This window comes from Melospiza georgiana, chromosome 3, assembly GCF_028018845.1.
Source record: "Melospiza georgiana isolate bMelGeo1 chromosome 3, bMelGeo1.pri, whole genome shotgun sequence".
NCBI classification, from domain to species: Eukaryota; Metazoa; Chordata; class Aves; order Passeriformes; family Passerellidae; genus Melospiza; species Melospiza georgiana.
Window position 1 is genome coordinate 55,831,095 of NC_080432.1, and position 24,548 is coordinate 55,855,642.

Below are 24,548 nucleotides of genomic sequence, written 5' to 3' on the forward strand. Positions count from 1 at the left end.
GCCGATTTGTACGGGTCTGGGCTGAGGAACGGGGCTGGATTTCTGCGGGTCCAAGCCGAGGACCACCCGGTGGCGGGACACGCTGGCCACCAGCGGGACATCGGGCACACAACCCCGGAGCTCCGTGGCTGCACTCCGACCGCGCCGCCGCCCCGCCCGGCACTACATGTCCCGTCATGCCGCGGGCTCTTAGGCCCTACAACGGGGTCGCACACTAGCTGCCCACGGAGTCGCCTTCTCGGAGGCACGGCCCGGCCTCGGCGCTGCCCCGATTTCGCGAGCAGCAACGTCCGGATCACGCTCCGCGCCACCACTGCTCCGCACCGCGCCTCCCGTGCCGCGGGCGGCGGGCCAGGCTCCTGCCGCCTGTGCGGCGTTTCGCCGTCAGGCAGCCGCGGGCGCCCCTGCATGGCGCCGGCAGGGCGGGGGCGGCGGGCGGCGCGGCGGGGTCCTGGCGGCGCGCGGGGCGGCTGCGGGTTGCTGGGGGGACGCGGCGCGGCGGCGGCGGCTCCGTGATGAGCGGCAAGGAAGGTGATGTCCCCTCCCCTCCCCAACCTCGGGACACCGCGGCGGGGGGAGGCCCCGCGGCTCGAGGGGGACGGGGGTGCGGGGCCTCTGCCGTGCCCAGCGGTGCCCTGTGCCGTGGAACTCGCTCTGCGAGAGGCCGCTCCTTCTCGGGAGTCCCCGGCCCTTCCTTCGTGGGTGCGCGGCCTTCCCGCTGGGGCTGCGCGGCTGCGCCAGAGAACCGGGCTGTAGGGGTCTGTCTGTGTCCCTGCGGTGGAAATACAGATGCCACAGAGAGAGGCTGAGTGTGTGAGGCCTGTAAAGCACTTGTGCTAAGTGTTCACTATAGTGTGTGTGTGTATTTATATGTATGTATAAAATATTATGTATGTAGCATAATATATATGTGAAATATACATTTTTCACAGCTTGCTCTGCTGCCTGTGTGTTGGTTTAGCCCTGGCAGTCACAGAATCAGTCAGAGAACGGGTCAGGTTGGAAGAGACCACAGCGGGTTATCTGGTCCAACCTCCCTGCTCTGGCAGGGCCATCCTAGAGCACCTGGCACAGGACTGTGTCCATATGGTTCTTGAACATTTCCAGTGGGGGAGACTCCACAACCTCTCAGGACAACTTGCTCCAGTGCCCTGGAAAGTACTTTACCTGGACAGTAAAGTTCTCCCTCATAGTCAGGAAGATTGGAACTTCGTGTGCATCAGTATCTGCCTGTTGCCTCTTGTTCTATTGCCTGGCACCACTGAGAATCACACAGACCTCCCTTCAGCACTCTTTCAGGGGCTGCATTTAATGTTTTCAACAGCTATAGGAAAAACAAACCCCTGAACTCATGTCCAAGAGAATAGAAAAAATTATTTTCACTTTCCTCTTTAAGAAAGTAGCTACGCCCACTTCTTGTTTTGGCTTGGGATAATAAACAATTAAGCGGAAATATTTTAAAATCCAGTGTTCCCCTGGTTCTTCTTTTAAGGAAATTGAGAGAACTCCACGTATTCAAAAGGTATGCCTGTATTCAAGTTTGCCAAATTTTTGGCTCTGGAAAGGAGGAACAGTGTCCAGCTGTTTCCAAAAGGAGGGAGAGGAATGGTTGACACGTGGGTGACACAATGAGTTAGTCCAAGGTGAAGGAAGGGACAATACAAGGTGTAAATTGGGAATAAACGTTGTCCAAAAGAGATGAGTTCTGGGTGTGGGTGTGAAAAGGAGGCTTAAGGAAGAGGCACACGAAGCAGCTACATTCAGAGAAGAAACTGGTAAATGGGCAGAGTGTAAGGGCCTAAGAAGCTGCACTGCAGGAACTAAACCTGTATACCTGAATAGGGGTAGTCTGCTTAAATTGTGCCTTACTTCTTCTTAGTGTTAGAGAATACCCGTGACATAAATCACAGATTTCCATGCAACCATTCGCTTACAGCAAGAAAACATAAAAGGGTGTGAAGACCCAAAGACCTTACCAAACAAAAGGCTTAGGTTCCTGCCATGCTTATCCATTGAAATGGATTTTATTTTTTCTAATTTTCACTAGCAATGTGGTAGAAGAAGTAACATGATAATGTGAAGCTGGCATCAGTTGATAGTAAGGTTCATCCAGTTACCTTATTCTGTCCTATAGAATATGATTGCTGTCAGGAATGCTCTGAAGACAGCACTCTGGTGCTCCTTATGCTTTGCCAAAACTGTTTTAATTTTTGTTTTGTGTGTCTACTCTTTAATAGGATCAGGTGGGTTCAGAAAACGAAAGCATGATAATTTTCCACATGGTCAAAGAAGAGAAGAAAAAGAGAATGTTAATCCACCTTCAGCTTTGATGAAATCTTTTAAATGTAAGTAAGCATTTGGAAAACCAGATTTAAAAAATACGGTGCAGAAATTGGTAGGAAGTTTTTAGTGAAATAAACCAGCTCTCTTCAGAGGGAGAAACTTGAAACTAATTTGACTCATAGTCCATACCTTTAGAGCTTAGTGTTCTGCATTCTGTGCAGTGAAGTCCTGGGAGTGGGGTTTTGCGCAGCTCTGCCTGGTTCATGACTTGCTCCTGTCTCCATCCCACCTGCTGTTCCCCCTGCCCTCCTCCCTTGTGCTGACCTGATGCTGAGCAAATTGCACAAATTGCACGAGTGTTCAGCCAGGCAAAGGTGGCTGGGCCCTTTGGTGACAGAAATCTATAGGATCTGTAGAGGTACAATACAAAATCTGAGCCACAGGGACAACAGGAGGAGATGGTGACCTTTGGGAAACTGAGGAGACTCTGACCTTGGCTGTGATTCACAAATGACTAAGCCACTGAAATGTAAATCTGCATGCATTGTTTCAGTAGTTGGTAGTTGTTTATACTTGGACGTTTTAAAGAACTTCAGATATATGTTAATATTTAAGAGGCATTCAAAGTGAATAAAGAGTACATGAAGGTCTATATTAGTTAGTTGAAGTATTTTTTTTTAAAGTGCAGGTATAAACTTCCCTTCAGCCAAATTGTTTTTATAGGATTTTTCATCAAACCAGATTTAAACTCTAGTAAATTTAAATTCCTCATTAGACAACCCCTAACAAAGCAAAGATGACCTTCAGAAATGAGAAGCCTTAACTGAAGAAGGAAGGAGATTTGAGATGGGAAATAGTTTAATTCTTGTTGTAAAATTTTCCAAATGCCACATTTTTTATGACACTAAGAAGGGTAAAATAGGAGCTGGCTGGCTGCTTTAGATGGTTAATGTGTACTTCAATGTCATATAACTTCCTGGCTTTTTTAAAAATGGGTGTTTATATTTTTCTGTGTAAGTCAGCTTGGCAGATGATTAACTATGACCCCGGAACTTTGCCTAGAGAAGCTGTGGCTGCCCCGTCTCTGGAAGTGTTCAAGGCCTGTTGGAGGGGGCTTTGAGCAACCTGATCTAGTGAAAAGTGTCCTTTTGGACTAGGTGATCTTTAAGGCTTCTTTCAAACAAACCATTCTATCAATTATATTTATAGAGTATTGTAGGTACACTTGCTCTTGGATTGAGTAGAGCATCTGTACTTTCAAATTTAATTTTTCACTGTTGTGAATATCAGTTTGTCATAAAGTTGCTACTACTTGCACTTCAAAACAGTTGTTTCTCTCCCTTTTCATGAGATTCATTCATCCACGTTTGGTTAATTTCAGAAAGAATTTCAGGGACGTGGTTTCTTCAAAGTTTTTCAAAGATCCACTCTTTGTAAACATTCATCATGTTTGACTGTCAAAAGCAGATACGCTTCCTCTCTTCTCTGTATTTGTTGTAGTTAGAGAGAACTAATATCAGCAAGTCAGAAATCTTATTTTAAGTAATTGATCCCACTTTTCTTTAGTACTTCTAAAATACTCAAATTTTGGTCAAGTCTAGCGGGGATGTAAAATGCAACCTTTCATATAACTAAATGGTTATAAGAAAGGTTGCATTTTATACAGTGAACAGTATATATGCCTTAGCCAGATGCTTTTTATTTTATTGGTTTAGGCACTGGTGAATCTTGTTAACAAATGATTGTAGGATTTTATTTTTTGATTTGTCTTGCCGAATTGGGGTGACATTTTCAGTCCGTTTCCAGAGCAGCAGTATTGTGGAATAGATTTTATTAGCAAAACCAAATATTTTACCTTAAGAATTGTTTAGACTGCTTTAAGGCATCATCAGGATTGATATCTACTTAACCTGACTTATTAAACAAAGGTAGTATTAATGATGAATTTTGCAGCTGTGGCAGGTGACAGGCAGTGATGGTGTCTGCAGGGACAGCCCACCTTGGGGAAAGGTGCCCAGGGGCAGGGCTGGTGGGGTCTGTCAGGAGTTAGTGCAGCACAGGTGCTTTTCTCTCCCCCTGCACTGTGTTTGTGTGACAATTGAGTTCTGCTCTAATGATTGACTCTGCAGCATTCCAGCTGGAGCTTGACACCAGGCACGACAAATACGAGCGGCTCGTGAAGCTCAGTCGGGATATAACGATCGAAAGCAAAAGGACGATATTTCTGCTCCACAGGTTCACCAGGTGAGTCATACTGAGCGTGAAAACGTTCATAGAAACCTCCAGTCTGCCTTGCAGTGTTGTCTGTCAGTGATGGCTGCAGTGTTCTGTTGAGAGGAATTTAATTAACTCCCCATAAACATCCTTTAAGGTGGGTGCGAGCTAATGAATGCACGCTCCAGTTGGAGAGTTAAGAGATGCTAGTTCAGGTTTCTGAGTTGGTTTTATTGGTTTACTGAACCACTGTAAAGCAGTAGAGTGAGCAGCAGATGAGTGCCTTCCAGCTTTCAGCAAGCTGTGAGAGAGGAGTTATGCACCCTTCCTTCAGGTTACTTGCCCGGGCAGTTCCATCACCATTTTGGTTGTTGCACCCCCACCCGAGGACATCAATGCAAATAGGAGGTGACTTGGGGTCTGTTTATGTAAATACTACAGTTGGATAGGCTTCTGTGTCAAGTTTTGAGCTTCCATATGTTTTGTGTTCTCATGAGCCTTCAAGCAATCTTTGGAAGCCAGAGACAAACTGGAAGAGCAACAGGAAGATCTGAAGCTTTGCATAGCCTGCTGTATAAAGTGTTTGCTGTACGTGACAAACACTGGCCTTGCGTGTTATAACAGCTCTCCCTGTTACTTTTCTTTGTAATTTCATTTATCTTAATTTGCATTTTGTTACCTATCAATGTATTTATGTTGAAGTAGTAACTATTTGTAGTTGCAGTTATTGATGGAGATTATGAAGTTGCCTGCTCTTTAACCTGGTTTTCTTCTGCAGAGAGGTACTGTGATAGTTCAGTAACCTCTACAGCCTTGACTGTAAATAACTACTCCCATTGCAGGGGCTCGGTAGTTGGGAACTTGTGGAGGAAAGAACAACAATGAACTCCTCATTACTCTGAATTTAGATTCCTGTTTTATAAGGCATTCCTGGTTTTGTGAGAGTGGAAATTTTCCATGCTGTATTATGTATTTCCTTCTTCATTGCTTTTCACAAGTATTGTGGCTTTAATTTCAGTAAATTTTACTGTTTGCTTTTAAATGTTTTCTCCAGACCAATTAATCAGTAGTTCCTTAAAGACTGTAAACTAATATACCATGTGGATTATTTGGGCTCAAGGGAGGAGAAAGTTTAAAGGAAATTAGGTAAACTAAACTTTAAATGCCAAGTATATGTTGTGGTTGTGAATCAGATGTTTCAGCTGTTCCTGAACAGCACAATCCATAACTACTTCCTTAAAAAAAAAAATCACATGTAGAAGTACATAATGTATTGTATTTTGCAATACTGTCAAGTATTGCAAAATATTATTTTTTTAAGAAGTTGAAGGACTTCTGTAAATACTGCTAGTTTCCTGGAATATTTTTTGAAGCCTTTGTATGTGTTTCTCCTTTTTCTTACTTAAACAATAATCATGACTGTAGTCTGGAATAAGCATCACGTTACCAGAACCCTGACTGGTTGATTATTTTCTTGGTAAGAATCTACATAATTTCAGAATCAGAATCTGCAATAGGTATCTGTGAAAGTTAATCTGTTTCTCATTCTAGTATCAGTTTTGCTTTTTCTTGAAGCCAGTAAAAATGTATTGATTAGTAAAAGAAAAAGTGTAATGTTTTTTAACTGTTTGCTTGTGCTGGAAACTGCTCTTTCAGTTTCTGTTTTGTGATTGCAGTGCTCCCAATGGGGAAGAAATACTAAGTGAATCTGAAGTCAAGCTAGATGCTGTCCGACAGAAGATCAAGCAGGTTGCACAAGAACTGATTGGAGAAGACATGTATCAGTTCCACAGAGCTATATCTCCAGGTAAATAATTTAAAATGAGAAAAGGGGTACAGTTTTGAAATAAGCTTATTTTCTCTTTATGTAGCAATACTTCCTCTTCATACTGCAGGTCTGATTTTGTTACAGTTCTGTGATTATAAATCAGGACTCAGGTTAATCTTTGTTGCTAGCAAAGTTTGCTCTGGTATTAGAGAAGCTGTTGTTCTACAGTTTCATTGCAGTTTAAAGGAAGATGTAAATGGGAGTCTACAACTGGAACAATTTGGACCCTGCCCTAAACTGAAGTTGAGAGTATTTCTCACAAAAGTACTGGCTGTTCTTCTCTGAGAGGAGAATATATGACTGAGAGGAATATATGTAGCACACTCATTTGCCCCTTCTGAAGGGTTGCAATTCCAAAGAGGAGAGTGGAAGCAACTGTCTTGTGAAATTACCCATTTTGAGTGATAAAGTGATTTCGAGTTGATAAAGTCAATGAATTGAGATCATTAGTTTGGCATTTTCTTTCTTCTAGGCTCAAAATGTGCTTCTGCCTCTCTGTTACAAGCATTAAACCGGTTTGTGTGTTTCAGTTGCATCTTTTTCTGCTCCTCTCTGTAAACATCAGTCTTTGCTAACATTCTTGAGATATTAAATCCCAGTTCATTTATGACTTCCTGCCAAACCATATTTCTTTGCTGATTTCTTGCTGGCAATCTGAATATTACCTAAAATTGGTGTGCCTGGGTTGTGGCAACACATGAGTAAAATATTTAACTTCCTTCCATGGTATAAAAGTGTCTTGTGTTTATCAATCTCATTTTAAACAATTTGGAATTCTGTATATCTTTCCTTGTTTAGGCAAAACTTCTTCAGCTGATGAGAGCTGAAGATTTGCCCTGAATTATTTAATTGTTTAAAAATGTCCATAAGATTGATTTGATTAACCAGCAGTGAATATGTGTCTGTAATTTACAAGACAAACAATGGTTAAGGTAACTTGTACTCATGTCTTACACAAACTTTGGTGTAAGAGTGATACAGGTCTTGAGTCTCAGTTTAGCAATTTGGAACAGGAAGGAGCCTGCCCTGATAGTCTTCAATGGCTCTGATTAATTCCACAGCCCTCTTAGCTGTGATGCATTGGGTTGCTCAAATTTGATGTAAATAGTTTTTCTTAGGGCCATTTAATCTGTATGTGTCTTGCTGCTATTGATAGCCAAGTACTGTAGTGACACAATAAAAAGAGATAATTCAAAATGCTGACACTACAGATGAACTTAAACTGTGAACAATACTATTCAACGTGTATTATGAGTATCTTAACACATTAAAAATGTCTTTTGATTTTCATTTTAAGTACTGCTTATAAAAGCTGAGATTCTTGCATTTCAGTTTTAGGAACAAAAGTTTCTGAAAGCTTCATTGTGACCTGTAAAGTTTGTTTGAATAACCCCTGAAGTTTGTAGTCCTGTGTGTCATATAATGCTGTGTATAGAACAGCAGTGTTTGAGCTGTGCTGCCTCATGGATCTTTGTGAGACTGCATGGTGCAGGCCATCAGCCATGCCATGTGAGTCAGATTCTCACAGGGTAACCACCTACTCTGCATCAGCTGCCTCACCTGAAATGACTCTGTTTTGTTTGATTTGTGTCTTTGTGGCAGAAAATTCAGAGAGGCTTACCAGCCTCTAGTTCTACTGAGGAGCAGGTGGCCTGGAATTAGATTCACTCATCTCACACATAAGAGAGTATTCCTGCATGGCAGACATATAGAAAGTTACTGCACAATAACTTCTGTGTGTACCCATGTTCTTATAAAACAAGTAAGCAAACCAGGTGCTAGTTTTCTATATCCAGAGTCTCTCCTCTTAGTAAAAAAAAAAAATACTGTTTTTGTTTCTTTAAAAAAAATATTTTCAGAAATCAAAAGTGAAATTTCTTTTTTACATGAAAGATACCTAAACTTAAGCTAGCCATAGCAATGTGGAAATAAAGAAGTTAATGAAAAAAAAAGTACTGTTCAGCTTTGCTTTGTGTGCTTGGTAAATACACACTGTCAGCTACACTGATTTTCCTGCATAATTTATTTCTAACTTGCATAAAGGTATTCATTAATACCAGAATAGACCTGAATAAACTGCTTAGAAAACAGCTGCAAGTATTCTGTCAGGAGTAATTGAGAATTTTTAATAGTTTTTTCTGGTGTTGTAAATCTCAGCCTCTTAAAATGACTAAGATGGATTTGTCCATTTTAGAGCGGGATGAGTTACTCTAGGGGAGGTCAGTAGTAGAAGTAGTTAGCAGAGGAAGTTAGAGACCTGATGCATGTGTATGATGAGTCAATGCCACCACAGCTGCAAAACTTTTAGAACAGAATAGGCAAATTCAGATGGAAAGAACGTACAGTGATCATCCAGTGCCACTGCCTGACCACTTCAGGGCTGACCAAAAGTCAGAACAAGTTGTTAAGAGCATTGTCCAAATGCTTCCTCTAAACACTGACAGGCATCAACCACCTCTCTAGGAAGCCTGATCCTGTGTTTGACACCTTTTCAAAAGGAATACTCCTGCCTGATGCAGCTTAGAGCCATTCCCACATATCCTGTCACTGGATGGGACAGGAGCCAGCAGCACCTTCTCCGCTTCCTCTCCTCAGGAACCTGTAGGGAGCAATAAAGTTGCTCCTCAGCCCTGTCCTTTCCAAACTACCCAAGCCCAAAATCCTTAACTGCTCCTTATAGGACATTCCTTCCAACGATTTCACCAGCTTTGTTGCTCTCCTGTGGATGCCTTCAGGGACCTTCACATCCTTTTTAAATGGTGACACCCAGAACTGCTCACAGTTGTATGTATGGTAGCACATCCTTAATGCTTACATGGGACTTGGGGTGAGATTGTCATAGAATTAAAAAATTTTCTTACTACAGTCTTAAGGAAACTTAAGAGAATGAGTCATACTGACCTCTCCAGGTAAAAAGAAAGGAAGGCAAGAAGGTATCAGTGTGCTAAATAAGGGAGAGAAGAAGTAGACTCTGCTGTCTATCTTTCCAGAAGTCAGGTGTGGAATCTCTCAAATACTTGAACTTCGCAGTTTTTTTGGACAGAACTAAAGGGTAGAAATACATAGCCCCCAATGCATTTTTGAAGTTAGAACTGGAAATAGCTGTACTTTTACTTTTTCCCTCTCTTTAGGTAAGGTAAATGGTGAGTCTGTGTGCTCCCATCAGTTGTATAATACTTGGCCCTAAGATCTTCCTGTTGTTTCTGTAATTAGGTATCTGTGCCTCATTAAGAAGACTGTTTATAAAATCCAACTGAAATAAGTTGTCTTCCTTCTATTTTGGTACATCACCCACATGATCTACCTAACGTTCTAGCTCTTCTACATATGCTCCTCTGCAAGGAGAGTTTGTGCCAGCTGTTGCCTATAGTGCATGTTTAGTAAGGGAGTGTTAGAATATACCTGTGTGTCACTGGGAGGACAGGGTTTGCTTTTAGGCGTTGTGTAAATGAGCTTGTGTGCATAACAAGTATAAAATGCTAACTTTCAACAAGACCTTTACTCTTACCTTCATTAAATCCTCTGCTCTCCAGTCAGTCATTGGGATGGCAAAAAAGGGAATATGCCGGCTTCAAGACATGTAGATCTTGATAGTGCTGAAGCTGGCTTCAAGGAGGTGTCAAAGATGTGAAGATGCTTGATGTCAGGATTATGAAGCTGAGAAAGAAAACCTAGAAGCAGGAAGAATGAAGGGACAGTTAGATGAAGAGCAACTGGGAGAGGGAATGCTTTATTCCACCTGCCCACCACTATTTATGAAGAACTGTAATTGGGAGATGAAAAGTGATTAGAGTTAAGAATGTTGCTTTTAGTTTTGGTTTTAAGTCTAGTGTTACTAAATTGTTGCTTTGCTTTTTTTTCAATGGAAAAGCTTGCATGTGTTTTTGAAAATAAAAGTAACTTAGAAAAGTGCTGGGTCTTTATATTTCCTAGGGCTGTAAGTCTTGACTTTCCTTTAACCTAGTTTTAAACTCTGATTTTGTATTTTAACAAAATTCTGGAGAACTAGTTAAAAAGCTTTTTATGAACAAAAACATTGCCCTTAAACTGCTTTTTTCTTCCAAAAAGAATAAAGAAACGCTTATGTCCCATATCTCAAAAGCAGCATGTCTAATTAACCTCAAACTTCCTAAAAATATTCTCCTTTGTCTTGAAACCAAACATGAAACATCCTCCTGTTCCCCACCCTACCTCTCACAGAAGGAGTAAGAGGGTTCAAAATTGAGCTTATAATGGAAACCACTGTAGCAGCCTTAACTGGGGAATCATGATTGTCTGCATAATAAAGCTGCCTAATACATATTTTATTCAGTATAATGACTGTTAGCCTATAAATAGAAGAATGCTATGAGTATTATGCTTGGGAATATTGTTTGCCACTTGTAATTGTTAAATGCTTTTTTTGGGGTTCCTCCAAGCAGTTGTTCTTTTGACTCGAAGATAAAACAATTCTGGCAGAGCACTAAAGGAGTTTCGTGCTTTCCCTCATTAAGAATAGTGCTAATGGCACGCAGGACGTTTCCCCAAAGGACACTTGCATGAGCTCAAACACTGAGTATAGCACTAATTGAACAACAACAAAAACTGATGACTGTTTTCTACACGTTTCTTAACAGTACAGATTGTCCCAGGGGATGATTAAACAAGCAAACAAAGAGATACTGAAATAATGAAGTCTTTTTTTAATGCAGAGCTCTTCATTTGTTATGTTAGAATGTTCTGCTTTGTTGATATTTTTAAAGCTTTACTATTTGTAATATAGAATTCCTGCTCCTTTGGCCCACTTTGCAGTGTATACCTTATATATCCTGTGAGGAAATATGTACTCTTTCTTTAAAATTGTTGAGAGACACTATGCAAGAAAAGGACTGAAAAAGATTGTATGGATTTATGAAAGGAAGGAAGAAAATTGTCAGGATTTTTTTATTTGTATATACGTATGTGTTTAAGTATTTTTATATATATATTTAACTCTCAACTACTGAGGGAAATATCAACAGTATACAGAAAAGATCTGTATAGAACTTCATGACAAGGAAGAAGTGCTCTGCAACACGTGTAGGGTCCCACACTTCTGCTACACCAACCCCATGCAGTGCTGCAGGCTGGGGGAAAAGCAACTGGAAAACTGCCCGCTGGAAAAGGATCTGGGCTTTCTGGTCTACAGCAGCTGAACATGATCCTCCAGTGCATGCTCAGGTGACCAAGAAAGCCAGAGGCATCCTGGCCTCTATCACCAACAGTGTGGCCAGCAGGACCAGAGCAGTCATTGTCCCCTTGTATTCAGCACTGGCTGCACCTCAAGTTCTGTGTCCAGTTTTGGACCCATCACTAGAACTTTGGACACTGAGGTTCTGGAACATGTTCAGAGAAGAGCTATGGAGCAAGTGAAGAGTTTGGAGCACAGATCTGCTGAGGAGTGCTGATGGAGCTGGAGATTTAGCCTGGAGAAGAGGAGACTCAGGAAGAACCTCATTGCACTTTACAACTGCCTGAGAGTGTAACCAGGTGGGGGTGCTCTCTTCTCCAATGTAACAAGAAATGGGATGTGAAGAAATGGCCTCAAGTCACTCTAGGGGAGGTTTATATAGTATATTAAGAAAAAATTAATCATGGGAAGTGTTGTCAAGCATTGGAACAGGCTGCCCAGGAGAGTGATGGAGTTACCATCCCTGGAGGTCTTTAAAAGACATGTGGATGTGGCACTTAGAGACATGGTTTAGTGGTGGACGTGGCAGTGTTGGGTTAGTGGTTGGATTCAGTTGTTCCTAAAAGTCTTTTCCAACCTGAAAAATTCTATGATTCTATGTTAGGATGTATGTAATTATTCAAAGGATGTTCTCAATCTTCTCTGCCTAAATGCAGAGCTTGTGTACTGCGGAGGGAGCATTAAGGACTGCTCAACAAGTTGGCTCTGTGTGGGATTGAATGGAATACCATTTCAACGTGACTTTGTTAAATGAAATCTCCAGCTATTTGAGCACTTTACTCAGTTTTTTGCCTCTTAAGATGAAATATTGAATGGGGAGCCTATAATTCTTCTGGAGTTTCTTAATTGGAGTGACCTGGGGTGATGATGGTAGATGCAAGTGGAGCACTGCTGGCTGACCTTTGCTGTGTGCCTGTGCTTGCAGCAGTGGCGAGTGGAGTGCTGTGCACAGGGAAGCTCATTAGCTGTTTATCATGTCTGCACTTGCTCTCAATAGGATTAGATGATGGGGCTGTAAAATGTCAGCACCTTGTCAAAACTATTGCTGTGTGACTGCTTCTGCTGATGATGATGATGCAGGAAATTCTGTGTAAAAGTTCAGCACTGACGCAGTCTAGCACATCATTTATCTTGTGCAGCCACTATTTGTATTCTGAGAGATTGATATAATGGAGCTTATTTCTGTCTCCTGCCTTATGCCATTTAGAGTCACTTTAGGCATGTAAGATACAGCAATAAACTGCATTGCTGGTTTGGACCAGGCCAGTTAAGTCTGCGTGGATGAAAAGGAAATACTTCAGTTGCACTAGAATGCCACTTTCTAACTGCAGTATGTTGGACCAGCACCAGGATGCTGTAAGAAATGCTGTGGAGAGGAGTGGGGTCTGTCCAAGCAGGCCAGCTTTAGATCACTGATGATTTAAGTAACAACATTTTTTTGGGTATTGAATGAAGGATTTTAATTAGGAACTATCTGTGTAATGATTTCTGTGTTTACTTGGCTTGTTTTAGGGTTTTTTTCCTTAGCTTTTTAACTCAAAATATGGAAATAACATGCTCAGATTGTTCTACCTTTGTAAGCACACATGTATTTCTGAAATAATATCAAGGTGCTTCTGAAATAATATGAAGGATATAATATCAATGTACTGTTCTGCACATCAGGAACAGTATAAGTAGAACACCTGTTTTGTTTCTTGAGAAAGCTTAAAAACTGTAATTAAAATAGATGGCATATTTTATTTTAGGTTGGTAAGAGAAAGGAAAAGCTTTGTGCTGCAGGAAGAAGGTACCAGAATTGTAAATGTCTCACCCAGGATGAGACCTAAATACACCTAAAACTTGAAAGGAAAGCTGACCATGAAGGAAGCAATCAGGTTTATGCAAGATGGTGGGAAAACACAGTAACACAGGAACAGGATGTGACTGAAGAATTAATCTCTTGCTGTTGTAGGTGAGGGGTAAAATGCCAGAAATGGAAACAAAGTTTCCTGATTATACTGGAAAATTAACAGAATTTGCAGTGAATAAGCTTATGGTTATCAGATACAATTTTGTTAATTTCTTTCTTTCTGTTTTGTTATTTTCAGTGTTTCTCTGACTCATATTCCCGCTTGGTGAAACTGGTTTGTTTTTTTTTTCATTCTGCAAGTTGCCTGTGTGAAATTTGATACCTTCAGTTTGTTGCATTTTGCTGCCCTTTTATTATTTTTGGTTCATGCCTTTTTCCTAAGTTCTTCTAAGGAAAAGGAAAAAACAGTGACTGCAAAGCCTCACTATGTATTTTATGCTGCAGTTTTGTATGTCCATACACAAAAATTAAAACAAACCTGCAAACATGAATGCAAATTCTGACATGAACAAACTAGGCATGCACTATGTGAGAATTGATTATCAGCTCATCCCTGAATGAGATGTAAATTCAGCAGGAGCCATTCAGAGCAGCAGAAATCCATAAGAGAAGCTATGGACAGTCTTTTAAAGATTCATGCTGTGGGTCAGCATGATCACAAAGATTTTCCTTTCCTGCTTCTTACTTAAGACCTAACGGTCCTGAAGTTCTGCTGTACTATTATGACAAATACTTGGTTATTCACATGACAGCCTGAAACTAGTGACATTGTTTGTCTTTTAATTCAGTTTCATAGCTGGCAAATGCAGGAGACCTTGTTCTCTGGCTCAGGAATTTTTTTCAACCCTGCAATTATTGACATTAGTGATTCACAGACCAGATCTCTCCAGCCTTTGCAGGAACCAAGTGCAGCTGGAACATAAGAGAAATTTTAAAAAAATCTGTGAAGCTTTTTTTGTTTGTTTATTTAAAATCACACAGGAGAACGTGTCATAGAGGAACTCCATTCCAAGAAGCAATGGGGATAGCACATCATGGTTTGTTTTGCAGTCACGTGGGGAGAAATAGAGGTTGGCAAGCGGTGAAGTACCTTTGTGCCATCTCACAGATCTGTGTTTATGAGGACAAATGGCCACTATGGGTTTTTTGATGTGCTTGTAAGTTGAGTCTGTTGCATGGAAACAACATCACCTCAAGAAGAACTTTCACTGTGTTTTGAACTGCAGAAGCTGTGTTGTGTTAGGTGCTCTTTCTTCTTTGATCATTGAACATCCTGGCTGAGTCAGAGCTTCCTTTCTTTGGTATCTTGAACACTTGCCCTCAAGGCTGCCAGCAGTGTCTGACTGACTGAATGACTTATAAAACTCTGTATTAATTATGAAGGCAATTGGGGGTAGTCAAAGAGAAGACTACTTGTCACAGGAATAGTTTTTTCAAGAACTCATGTAAAACATTGGGTGCTCTTTGTAATTACTACATTTGGGGCTTGTGAGTTGGAATAAAACCCCAAACTTCAGAAAAAAAACCTCGATTACAAAAGTCAGCATGGTACATCCCTTAGGTCTCCAAGCAGTAGCAAAATGAAAGTTTGTGAATTTCTCACCCACAATCATTCATCTGCGAAAAGGCCTATCGTTTGTCATATGTCCATGTGTTTTTAATAACAGTATAAAAAAGGCTTGATTCCCTGCTCTCTGCAATGAGAGATTAAAATATTGTTTGCAGTTCTTTGAAGGGTTTTTGTGCCTGTTTGGAGAAATAATTTAACTCTCACAGGCACCTGTCTGATGGGGAACTTTCATTTGTTTCTGGGGCTTTTGGGAAAACTGACTAATCTTGGTATTGCCTTTTCCCCTGAAATTGTGTTACTTTTTCCCCTGAAGTGTGTATTCAACTTCAAACAAAGTGCAACAATATTAACACTTAAGTATCTGCAATACATCGCTTCAACACGTGCAGCTAGAAGAGATGTAGGTGTGTCAAGTAGCAGTTGACTAATGAACAAAACATTCAGGACTTTACAGGAAAAGTTTACATTATTTTAATTATTGATCTGGTAGTAAACCTACTCAGCTTTTGAATTATTACTGAGTGAATAGAAAGATGTGTTTTCCCAAATACGTAAGCTCATACAGATTTTTGTTCTAGTGCTTTTATTTGTATATTTTAGTTAGTACTGTTTTGTAAAATCCATCCCTGACTGGAATTACTCTTTTAAGCCATTTTCACAACAGGATGTCCAGAGCATTCCTGTCTGTGAGGAGAACTGGCTTTATCCTCTTTCAGTGTGTGTTATAAAATTAACCTTTGACTTCATGCTCACAATCAACAAAATACTTTGATTGTTTCATAGCCTCAGTTTAAGTTTAATTACTAAAGTTTAGTTTTTACCCCTTCTGCCAAGAAAAAGATCTCTGAATCTTAGGAATCATTGTCAAGTATGAAGAGAATTTTAAAGGAGTAGATTAAGGTGTGAATTACCAGTTTCATCTTAATAGGACACTGGCATTAGTTTTTATATTAATACTTCTAAACTTATTGTATCTACTTGTTTCAATTGATGGTTACTTGTTTGCTTGTTTCACTTATTTCTCCCTTTTATTCATCCATATGCTTCTAGAAATAAGTTCTTTAAGTTTACCAATGCTCCCCATATTCTGTATAATTATTTCTCTGGTTGGGATTTCCAGAAGAATATAACTTTTTTCCTGGATTATGGCAGGGATTTCTGTATTTTGGTGGTGGATGTTTTTTGTTGTTGCTTTCTTTGTTTTTTTGAGGGGAGGAGAAAGGGAAGGTTTTTTTTCTGTGTTTGTTTGGGTTTTTTTAATGACAATGTAACTTGCCAGCCTAAACATGAGGATAAGATAGAGCCTTGTAGGTGCTGTTTTGGTTTTGTAATGAATCAGCAAGTGGGTAGTTTCACATGGCTCGCCCTGTAAATAATGTGCCCCACCCTTCATGCAGTGATCCTGGAAGAAGCTGGCTGGGTGTATCTTCCTACCATCTTTCTGGTGGCTGCTCTTGGCCTGTGATTCCTGCTGCGTGGTTTAGGGGAGGAGCTGGGTGAGAGAGCACAGGCTTGTGTCCACACCATCAGCACAGGCTCCTCTCTAAACAAAAAAATAGAGAGAAACAGGACAAAGGGTGAAAGAAAATGAGTTGGGGAAGAAATAAGGAGAGAAGCAGCTTATTTGAGAAGGTGGCAGGTGGCACTGGCATTGCTAACCTTAACACCTGGGAAGCATGAAATCCTTTTGAACCTGTTCTGTAACTGTCGAACCGAGATTTAGAGGAGGAAATGAAGTAAACAAAATTTTAGAAGGAAACTTTCACCTCTTATTTGATCTGTCATTCTGGGTGGAAGCTTCCATGCATGCATGGATGCATGCCTATCTCAGGTGGAATTAGATTCTGTTTACCCTAATATGACTCCTGCAATTAAGTATTTTCAATTATGTACTCATTCTTTAGATAGAACTAGCTTTTCTTCTGTCTTATGCATTCATTTGACTCTTGGATTGAGTGCTCCAATTATGTTTTTTTAAATTATTTTTTCATTTAAGAAAACTAATTTCTTTGTAAGTTTTTTAGGGTAACTGCTTTTTCTTCTTTCTCAGATCTTGCATATGTAGACAAGGAAAAAGGTCTTGAATATCAGCTGGCAAAAAGTGCTAAAATTTTCAGGCAGAAAAATCTATATTTGTAGATACACGCTCAGAAGATATCTCAGTGTAACTCTGTAGTTCTTGTACACAAAATAATTTTTTTAAAACATAGAGGGGAGCTGCTATACTGGGTCACTGTCACTTGTCTAGTATAAGCTATTTCTGTAGAATAAATGTAATAAAATATCAAAATACTTAAACAGTTAATTCTTTACCTTGCATCTGTAATTTTAAGAAGTGCTAGCAAAAATAATACAGTGTTTTTAATTGGTATTTTTGTCCATGTACTACAAAAAACCCCAAATCCATAAAAGGCAGTCTTAAAAACTATTCTGTTACTGGCAGCTCAATCCATAAATAAGCTAATTTTGGAATAAATCCAAAACAAGAGCATAAGGGGAAAGGTATTGTTGGATGGTGTAGTGAAATGGGATGGGGTTTTTCACCTTGGGAATTATTTGCTGAAAATAGCGGATGTCCTACCATTAAGCTAAAACATAACATGTTTAAACATCCTTCTACCTGCACATGGAAATACCTTATTTCAAGGTCTTGGCTCATTGAAATACCATATTGTAGCTACTTCTGACAGAAGGACTTGTTAAAAACAAAAAAAAAAAACAAAACAAAAAAAAAAACAAAAAAAAAAAAAAAGAAGAAAAAGTAAAATACTAGTATTTTTTGCAAAATAGTCATGAGCAGGATTTGTTAGCAGTCTATTTGTGATGGTAACTTTAATTGAGTTTTGTAAGGCTTACTAAATAGTGGGAGATAGATTCCCTAATTGTGAGAAGGTGACAGTAAATGGCAAACAGACCGCAAACAGACTGTGTGCAACATTCACATGGCATTCTTAAACAAAAGGAAGGAGCACAGCTAGTGTGGAACGTGTCAGCTAGTGTGGCATGCAGGAGGAAGCAAAGATCTATGTGTGTACATACATATAAATATGCCCACGTTAAAAAGTACATATAGATAAAAGAAGAGAGGAGCCAAACACTTACAATGGAAAAAGGACAAAACACGTATGAAATAGTAAAGTGGAGTGAGTTGAAAGTGGGAGATCTGACTGATCAAGAAGACTGTTTACCAAAAAGTCTGAGGGCTGATTTGATCTCTCTGAGAGCTGTGGAAAATGCCAAGTTCATGTTTCATATGTGATAGTCTTCTCCATAGATAGCAGAGGGAGAGTCTCACAGATGTTGTCATATTGAGTGCTGCTGTATCTGGTAGCTTACAGCTTATCCACAGAAAAAGCCAAAATTTCATAATAGATTCCTGGTCCTGTTACATCAGAAGGTAAGTCAGGGAAAGAGTGAGTGATGAAATCTACCTCTCTGCAGCCTGCAAAGTTATTTATCTTGAAAGATCCTGAGTAGCTTTTATCTAGTGTGTTTTTCTATTGCTTGTGCCCTGAGTGCTTTACCTGAATTCTGTTGATTAAATTATGGTGTTTAATTGGCCTTGCCAGCTCTGTGTTTGTGTTCTGGTTTGTGAACAGCACTGTTGAGTGTGAGTTTGGTTGCTGCATATTTATTCTGCTTTTCCCAGTGCTGCTGTAGAGTACTATAAAGGAATTGCCATTCTGAGTTGCTTCTGCTCAAATACATATTTAAAAGGGAAAAAAAAATGCAGGTCACTTATCATGCTTTTGTAGTGGGTACGTGGAAAGCCTCCTACCCCTTGAGTTTTTTGGGGTATTTCCACACTCATCTGTTATTCAAATCTATGTTCTCTTCTTTTTGATTCAGACTATTTCTTTGATCCAGGTGAAGTCTAAATTTGTTTCTTCCTGCATACTTCCATAAGCTGAAGTCCTGGCACTGTACAGGTCAGTTGAGGATATTTAGATTATTTTAATGGAAACAGGCTTCTACTTCTGGTACCCCTGGTTACATCTTCATTTTCTCACTGACAAAACTATTGTCTAATCCTGGCCCTCTTGCAGCATGATACCTGTTAGTGTCTTTTGAAGTGAAGTCATCCCCTTAAAATGGCTCAGAATAGCTCTGCTAGACCATCTCTGTCATGTGGCCATTCCTTTAATGTCCTCTTTGGGCATTCTCTGTTCATGGGTCAGATATACACAGGCATTGACTTTGTCTCTACACCTTTTTTTAGCTTAGTACTGCCGTGGCTGTTTGTTCCAGCATTGTTTCTGCCTTTTTTTCCACCAACAGTGCCAGGCAGCTTCAGCTTTCTGCTTAGGAACTTTTCTCACATGCTTCCCCCAAATCTGCTCTCTGCACATAAACTGACAACCTGTAAAATCTCTGTCTGAACATTCAAACTTTTTTTTTAGATCTTGCCTTTGTTGTAACATGTCACTGTTGAGTTAGAGATGTCACGTAGGTGGATCAGAAGGCAAAGTGGCAAAAGCCTTGTTGAGTTTATCCTCTCTTCTTTTCTAGCTCAGTTCACTACAGGTGGACCTGATTTGTCATTTAATCAATACATTTCACATGATTGGCTAATTAAAAAGACACCCAATTCAGTCTTGTTAAACAATCCTATCAGAAAAACAGATTATTAGAAAAAACACCACCTGCAGGTTGTTTTAATATTTGGCTTTCATTGTTTATCTCCAGCTCCCTAGAGCTTCCCAGGCCAATTCTGGGAAAACTTATTTAGCTTTATCTTTCTCCAGGCTGCCACATCCACAGTAATGCATAATAAAACCACCCTCTGCTAAGTAGGAAGTGAGAGAGAATTGTGGCAGGTAGCTGTAGATGACCTACAAATCTGGTACAAGCTACATTTGTTATCCCATCTTTTATTCCCTTCCCAACACACCAACTCCTTTTGTCCCCCCCCACTCCTTAATTTTAGAGTGTCAGTTCTTTTGGACAGAGCAGTTATTAATGTATTCATAGAATCACAGAACAGCTAGGGTTGTAAGGGACCTCTAGAGATGACCTGCCTCATCCAACCCTTCTGCCAAAGCAGGATCACCTTTTAGTCTTCTTATTGGACATTACAGTCATGTCTGGTTTGTTTATTTGCTTATTTATTAATTTCTTTGGTCTGGAGTGATTTGTAGCAACAGATGCTTTGCCTTGAATGTGAATTTCACCAAACCTGCTTATTTTAAGGAGCCTGATTCTCACAAAATGGAGAAGTGGGAAGCTCAGTTTTAAACAAGTATCTACTCTAAGTTCTCCCGGGCAGGGTTGCTCCCGATCTGTTCATCCCCCAGCCTGTGCTGATACTGGGGATCCCCTGACCCAGGTGCAGCACCTTGCACTTGGTCATGTTAAACTGCATGGGGATTCCCATGGACCAAACTTCTCGAGCTTGTCCTAGTCCCTCTGGGTGGGCTCTCATCCTTCAGGTGCATCAACTGCACCACTCAGCTCAGTGTCATCTGCAAATTTGCTGAGGGTGCATTTGATCCCACTCTCTGTGACATTGACGCAGATGTTAAACTATACTGGTCCTAGTATGAGCCCTTGGAAACCTTGTGGGGAACTGATCTTCAGTATGTTTCTGAGAATACCATGATGCTTTATATAGAAATTACAGAAGGTTCTGCATGAAAGAGGCAGATGGAGTAAAATCTTGAACATGTTTGTCTGTGTGCTTGTTCTGACTTTCATGCTTCAGAAATGTGCTATGTTAGATTATGTTTCAATGTTATTTCTGGATTATGTTAATTTTCATTTTTTTCTGGTAACCTTCAAATAGTTGCACTTAAAAAATTTCTTAAAAACTAAATAATTGTTAGCATAGATCATTGCTGGAAAGTTTGAAGCATGAGCTTGTTTCTGCTGTTTTTGCAGGCCTTCAAGAATATGTTGAGGCAGTTTCATTTCAGTATTTTATCAAAACACGATCTTTGATCAGTGTTGAAGAGATCAACAAACAACTAATATTTACAGCAGAAGACAGAGAAGAAACAACAAACATGGTAAAAGTTTTTCTTTTCTCAATTGACAAACATCTTTCTGGGATGGAAATGCAGCGAGAAGGCTTAGTCACATTTTTGGCATCTGATTAAATAAGGCCAGTTAGTGGAATGGGATTGGATAGACATGTGGGCTTTGACTCACTTGTTCAAAACATGCCTTTTATTCTTATAAGTAGTAAACTAAATCTGTGGGATACAAGTTTATAAATTTCACATCCTTTTTATTCAGAGCAAACCGAACTCTTTCTGATATGGCAAAATATCCAGGACAGTGAAATGCTAGCTAACAAATGTAGCGGAGGGATTTTTAGTGCCTGGGGCTGTCTCTAAGACCTTGTGGTGTATAGTGATGTTGCAGAAGTTGGAGGACACAAACAAATCCAAGGCAGGATGAACTCCATGGCTGAAATCTTATTGCTGATATTGAACTATCACTTGTGTTTGCCTTGTGCATATGCCTTGGCTGCATCATTTGTAACTCTCCTGGAGCTGATTCCTTTCAGAGGACAGCCTGGTGTCCCATCATACCTTAGTCCTAATGCCGGATCTGCGGTTTCTTGGCTTGCCTGTGCTCCTAGCCTGCCCTAAATGGCTCATAGGGACAAACTGCTGTCACCAAACACAGTAAACTGGGTGCAGTTTGATTGTTCACAGAGGACAACAGTGATTTGGTAGCAATCTACAGAAGTGCACAAGCAGTTGAGGTGCAGTGTACAGTAATGCTGCTTTACGTGAATTCCTGAGTTTGTTTCTGCTGAAGAGATTCTGCTGTAAAGCACTTCTCATTCTTTTTTTATTCTCTTGGTAAGATATTTGCAGAGAAGCCTGATTTTTAGCTTAAATTAATTTGTTTTTACCAGAGGTACCAGCTATGAAGTTGTTAACCCCAGTGTGCATGCCTCTGACTAGATCAGTCAATTTGGGTAGATAGCATATTATGGGAACAAGTGAACAGAAAGAAACCTGCATTGTCTCCCACGTTACCAATATTCTGGCAATAAAAAATATTGGAAACGTGGATAATGGAGCAAACTTGTAACTTTGTAATGGGTTTGCTTCATGAAGATTTTTGTTTGTTATTTTAATAAACTCAATTGATATAAAACAGATCTGAGAATACTATGGCTACTTGTAGAGAATATATTTTGAAATTCAAGATACCATTATAAAATTATATTATTTGTTTTCATAATGCAGACTATTTTTGACTGATTTGCTAACTTTGGACTGACTATTTAGGAAAAAAATCTATCAGGCTGAGATCTGTCAAGTGAAAGAAAACCCCGAACAACTGCAAATAAACGTTGCTGCAAAGATGTGATAATTCTGTTTGCAAATAGAGATGGTAGAGTTAGGGTATGTTTATCATACTTGCTAGAATGAAAATGACATCTCAAGTAGAAATTACCTTTTTTATGCTGGAAGGAGATTAGTACTTCTGAAATCAGCCCATGGCACTTCCACATGGTCTGATTTCCAGAATGTTTTAAATTTCCAGTTACGTTAGATGAGTTAGCGTGTAGTTGAGCCATTACAGATGGCTTTCTCACATTCTTTCTGTGCTGGACTTTGTTCCATTCTGTCCCCAGACCTCCAACTGCCACGATAAACAGCCTTGTAGGTGGAGCCTGAAGGTAACTCCCGTGGATTACCTGCTGGGAGTGGCGGATCTGACGGGAGAGCTGATGCGGCTGTGCATCAGCAGCGTTGGCAACGGGGACATCGACACGCCCTTCGAACTGAGCCAGTTCTTGCGCCAGATTTACGATGGCTTCACCTTCATCGGCAACACCGGACCTTACGAAGTCTCCAAGAAGCTCTACACCTTGAAACAGAGTCTGGCAAAGGTAGAGAATGCCTGCTACACGTTAAAAGTACGGGGATCTGAAATCCCAAAGCACATGCTGGCTGATGTCTTCTCCACCAAAACAGAATTGATTGACCAAGAGGAGGGACTTCCTTAAAATCAGGAAGCTTTTGCTACTCAGAAGAGAAGAGGACATAGAGAAAGCTCTCTAATTGTGGTTTGTGGGGTTTTGACCCTTCTCAAAGCTTTTTAGGTAGAGACATTTTTAGTTTTATCTATGAGAAGGCTGTTTGCAGTGGTAATTTGTAACCAAAAAAACTTTTTATGGTGTGCAAGAGAAGAAATGTTTGACTTTGGCCTCTTGGTATGGAATTTCCTGTATTGCTCCATTGTATCTTCTTTCAGAATGACCAAAATTTCCACTGCACTCTACTCCAGTGACCGTCATTTGTGTGACTCACCTCAAAATAAGTTTTCATCGAGCACAGCAGTGGAAAAAAAATGGTTAGGTGCTCTTATTTAGCATTATCCATAGGTTTCTGCTGACTCATTTTTTGAGTATTTGGGTTCTGTAGTCATGTCACACCTACAACAATGCACCTGTGAATAAGTGCAGCCCTTGACTTGAGACTGGGGTGGTCTCAACAGTGCCATGTAATTCAAGTTTTCTCTGATTAGTGCTTTAAACTATGAAACTAAGTCAACTTTTTGCCAATTGATAATGAAGCTAATTGCACCAGGTAAATACTACTGTCACCTGTTATTTTGGGTCTCTCTTAAAAGTTGGCTCCATTTGAGCTAACACTAGTACTGCACAGTTTTGAGATGAGCTAGGAAATCCACAGAAAATAATTGTGGAAAGTATTGTTCTACATTTTTTGTAACACAGTTTAATGCAGAATCTGACATATTTTTGTTTGTAGACAAAATAAGTTGTCATACAAAGTATGTAATTTGGTGTTAGGACAAGCAGTTTTTGGCCAGAACAAATATGTTGCAGTGCTGGAAGTCTGTTCTCCATTGTTTGTGCTGCCCTGAGGACCTCCAGTGGGATTGAGCTGGTATAAGTGGAAAAGGGCTAGCCAAGCTTTAAATGTATGTTAGCAGGATCTATATCATGTGCATGTTCCTGTGGAAAGGAAATTGCAAACAGAAGTAAGGCAGGCATTCTGGTTTCCACATTTATCTTTGAGGGGGTATGTCACTGTTGGCAAAAAATCAGGGCTTTATGCTGGTGTCTGAAGTTATGAAAGTCTGATAATGTACATAATGCTAAAGGAAAACAGATAAAGCAACATGATCTCTAGACTCCAGGAAATAGGCCTCCCAACTGCAATTGAAAATACTGCATGTTTTTTATTTCCACTTCCATATGCTGTGATGCTGCCAATACTTTTCCCATGAGCATGTCCTGAGTAGCTGCAATCATCTGATATATGGATAGGAATGGTAAATACATTTCTGTCAAATTTTTCCATTGTTTCCACATAAAGTAGTATGGGGTGGATTGAACAAGGAGTGGTATTTTTCCTATTGTTTAATACTATTTTTTACAATAAATTCTGAAAAGTAGTCACTGTCTCTATGTTGATCCTTTTGCTTGTCAGTCCAAGTGGTAGATTACAGAGCAAGTTTCCCACTGTGAAGAACTTCGCTTGGAAGTTTTGATCCATTCCTGTATTCATACTTCCATGGGCACTTTCTAATGATGAAAATTTTTTTTCTCCCTTAACCTTATTCTGCAGTGTCTAATAACTTGTTAGAATAGAAACTTCATGTG

The 24,548-nt window shown here is 40.0% G+C and overlaps 1 protein-coding gene across 1 annotated transcript; it reads left to right on the top strand.

Annotated features, from left to right (window-relative positions):
• The first annotated feature begins 466 nt into the window (after positions 1-466).
• Positions 467-24,340, top strand: TSNAX (translin associated factor X). The gene is made up of 6 exons (XM_058020671.1): positions 467-531; positions 2,238-2,345; positions 4,413-4,527; positions 6,174-6,304; positions 20,834-20,961; positions 22,551-24,340. The coding sequence occupies exons 1-6, from the start codon at positions 516-518 to the stop codon at positions 22,923-22,925; spliced, it is 873 nt and encodes a 290-aa protein (XP_057876654.1). The 5' UTR covers positions 467-515; the 3' UTR covers positions 22,926-24,340.
• Positions 24,341-24,548: the final 208 nt, after the last annotated feature.

Excerpts from the sequence above, each read along its gene's own strand:
- TSNAX (XM_058020671.1), top strand. Across the intron at positions 2,346-4,412 it reads TTTGATGAAATCTTTTAAAT|CATTCCAGCTGGAGCTTGAC; the intron begins GTAAGTAAGCAT and ends TTGACTCTGCAG. Across the intron at positions 6,305-20,833 it reads CCACAGAGCTATATCTCCAG|GCCTTCAAGAATATGTTGAG; the intron begins GTAAATAATTTA and ends CTGTTTTTGCAG.